Genomic DNA, 1416 nt, shown 5'->3' with positions numbered 1-1416 from the left:
TCTCATATTTACAAAATGAATTTATGTTCAACACTTGCATCGTCTCTCCTAATGTCGTTGTTCTTCACTACCCTATTTACAACCATTGACGGATCAATCTTCAAAGACCCACCGATTACCGTCAATACAACAAATGTTCTAAAAAGTCACAATCAACTCACTATTCACTGCAAATCCGGCGATGATGACTTGGGAATCCACCAGCTCCCGTTTTTGGGCGGCTACGCCTTCACCTTTCGACCAAACTTTTGGGGCTCAACACAATTTTACTGTACCTTTCAATGGCCTGGGTTTTCGCAGTACTTTGATATCTACAAGGATAACAGAGATAGAATGAAATGCAACAAAACTCTGTGCTTGTGGATTGTGGGAGAACAAGGTATCTGTATGTTTGACTATAAAACCAAATTGTACGATATTTGCCACGCTTGGCTGCCTAAATGAATGTAACTAATCAATATATCCATAAACTGGAAAGTTCAAATATAATATTATAGTACATCATATTAATTTGTTGTTTTTGCGTTTGTTTTTTCTTTCTTTAAAATTTGATATGCGGTATTAGTTTTAATGAATTACAGTATTAAGATTTGTTAAGGAATTGAACCTATACACTACTTATTTATTAATTTCTTCCACTTTGATCGAAATTATTTGAGGATGTCCTCGCAATGTGGTATAGATAGGATGAGTTTATGTCTCTCTCGTTCCCTTGGTTCAGGTAGTCTTCCCTTATCTTCTCCAACGTTGAGAATATTTCTTGTTTGAGAAATGAGTGCACCCGAATGCCCAACTCTAAGATATTTTACAAAAAGAGGAAACAGACCGTGGGTATAATTTTCCTCATTTATGAAAAAACCGGGGTAATTTTATAAAAAAAAAAATAAACCAAACTCAAATGTGGCAAGAATACAGAAAGGAATTAACTTTTTTTTTTTTTAATCGGTTTTTAAATTTAAAATCTCATTAGCTTTTAATCTTACCTTGCCCGTCTCTCTTGTTTCGACCAAAAGGGGTTGGTTTTCAATCTTGACGCAATCTGGTCGCGTTATTTTTATTTTCTTATCTATTTACCGTTGAATTATCAATTAAATTTATAGCCGCCCAATAAAAATAATTTATTTTATAAGCTTTTTCGAATCAACATGATCAGCGTCACGGTCTTACATTGGTCGCGTACGTCTCTCAAGTGGTCTGATGGGCGCCACTCGCATGTTGCCTTCTTGTCTATCGTGTAGGTCAAAACCTACTCTCTTAGATATGATATTTTCTACGAGAGATCTCACATTGATCGGAATGGTGAACAAAATATTTTTTACAAGGGTGTGAAAACCTCTGATAGAAGCGTTTTAAAACCTTGAGAGAAAACCCCAAAGAAAACAATATCGACCCGGGAATTTGACATTTTAATCAAAA

The 1416-nt window shown here is 35.2% G+C and overlaps 1 protein-coding gene across 1 annotated transcript; it reads left to right on the top strand.

Moving 5' to 3' along the window:
• Nucleotides 1-51: 51 nt before the first annotated feature.
• Nucleotides 52-379, top strand: LOC111440716 (S-protein homolog 5-like; the record flags this gene model as incomplete). Its single annotated transcript, XM_023077591.1, has 1 exon — nt 52-379. A coding segment is annotated over exon 1 (328 nt), but the record flags the coding sequence as incomplete, so codon positions are not given.
• Between the last annotated feature and the right edge of the window lie 1037 nt (nt 380-1416).

The sequence above is a fragment of the Cucurbita moschata genome, unplaced genomic scaffold (genome assembly GCF_002738365.1).
Source record: "Cucurbita moschata cultivar Rifu unplaced genomic scaffold, Cmos_1.0 Cmo_Scf01369, whole genome shotgun sequence".
Lineage (NCBI taxonomy): Eukaryota > Viridiplantae > Streptophyta > Magnoliopsida > Cucurbitales > Cucurbitaceae > Cucurbita > Cucurbita moschata.
Note: the sequence above shows the minus strand (reverse complement) of the source record. Positions and strands in the feature narration are given on the sequence as shown.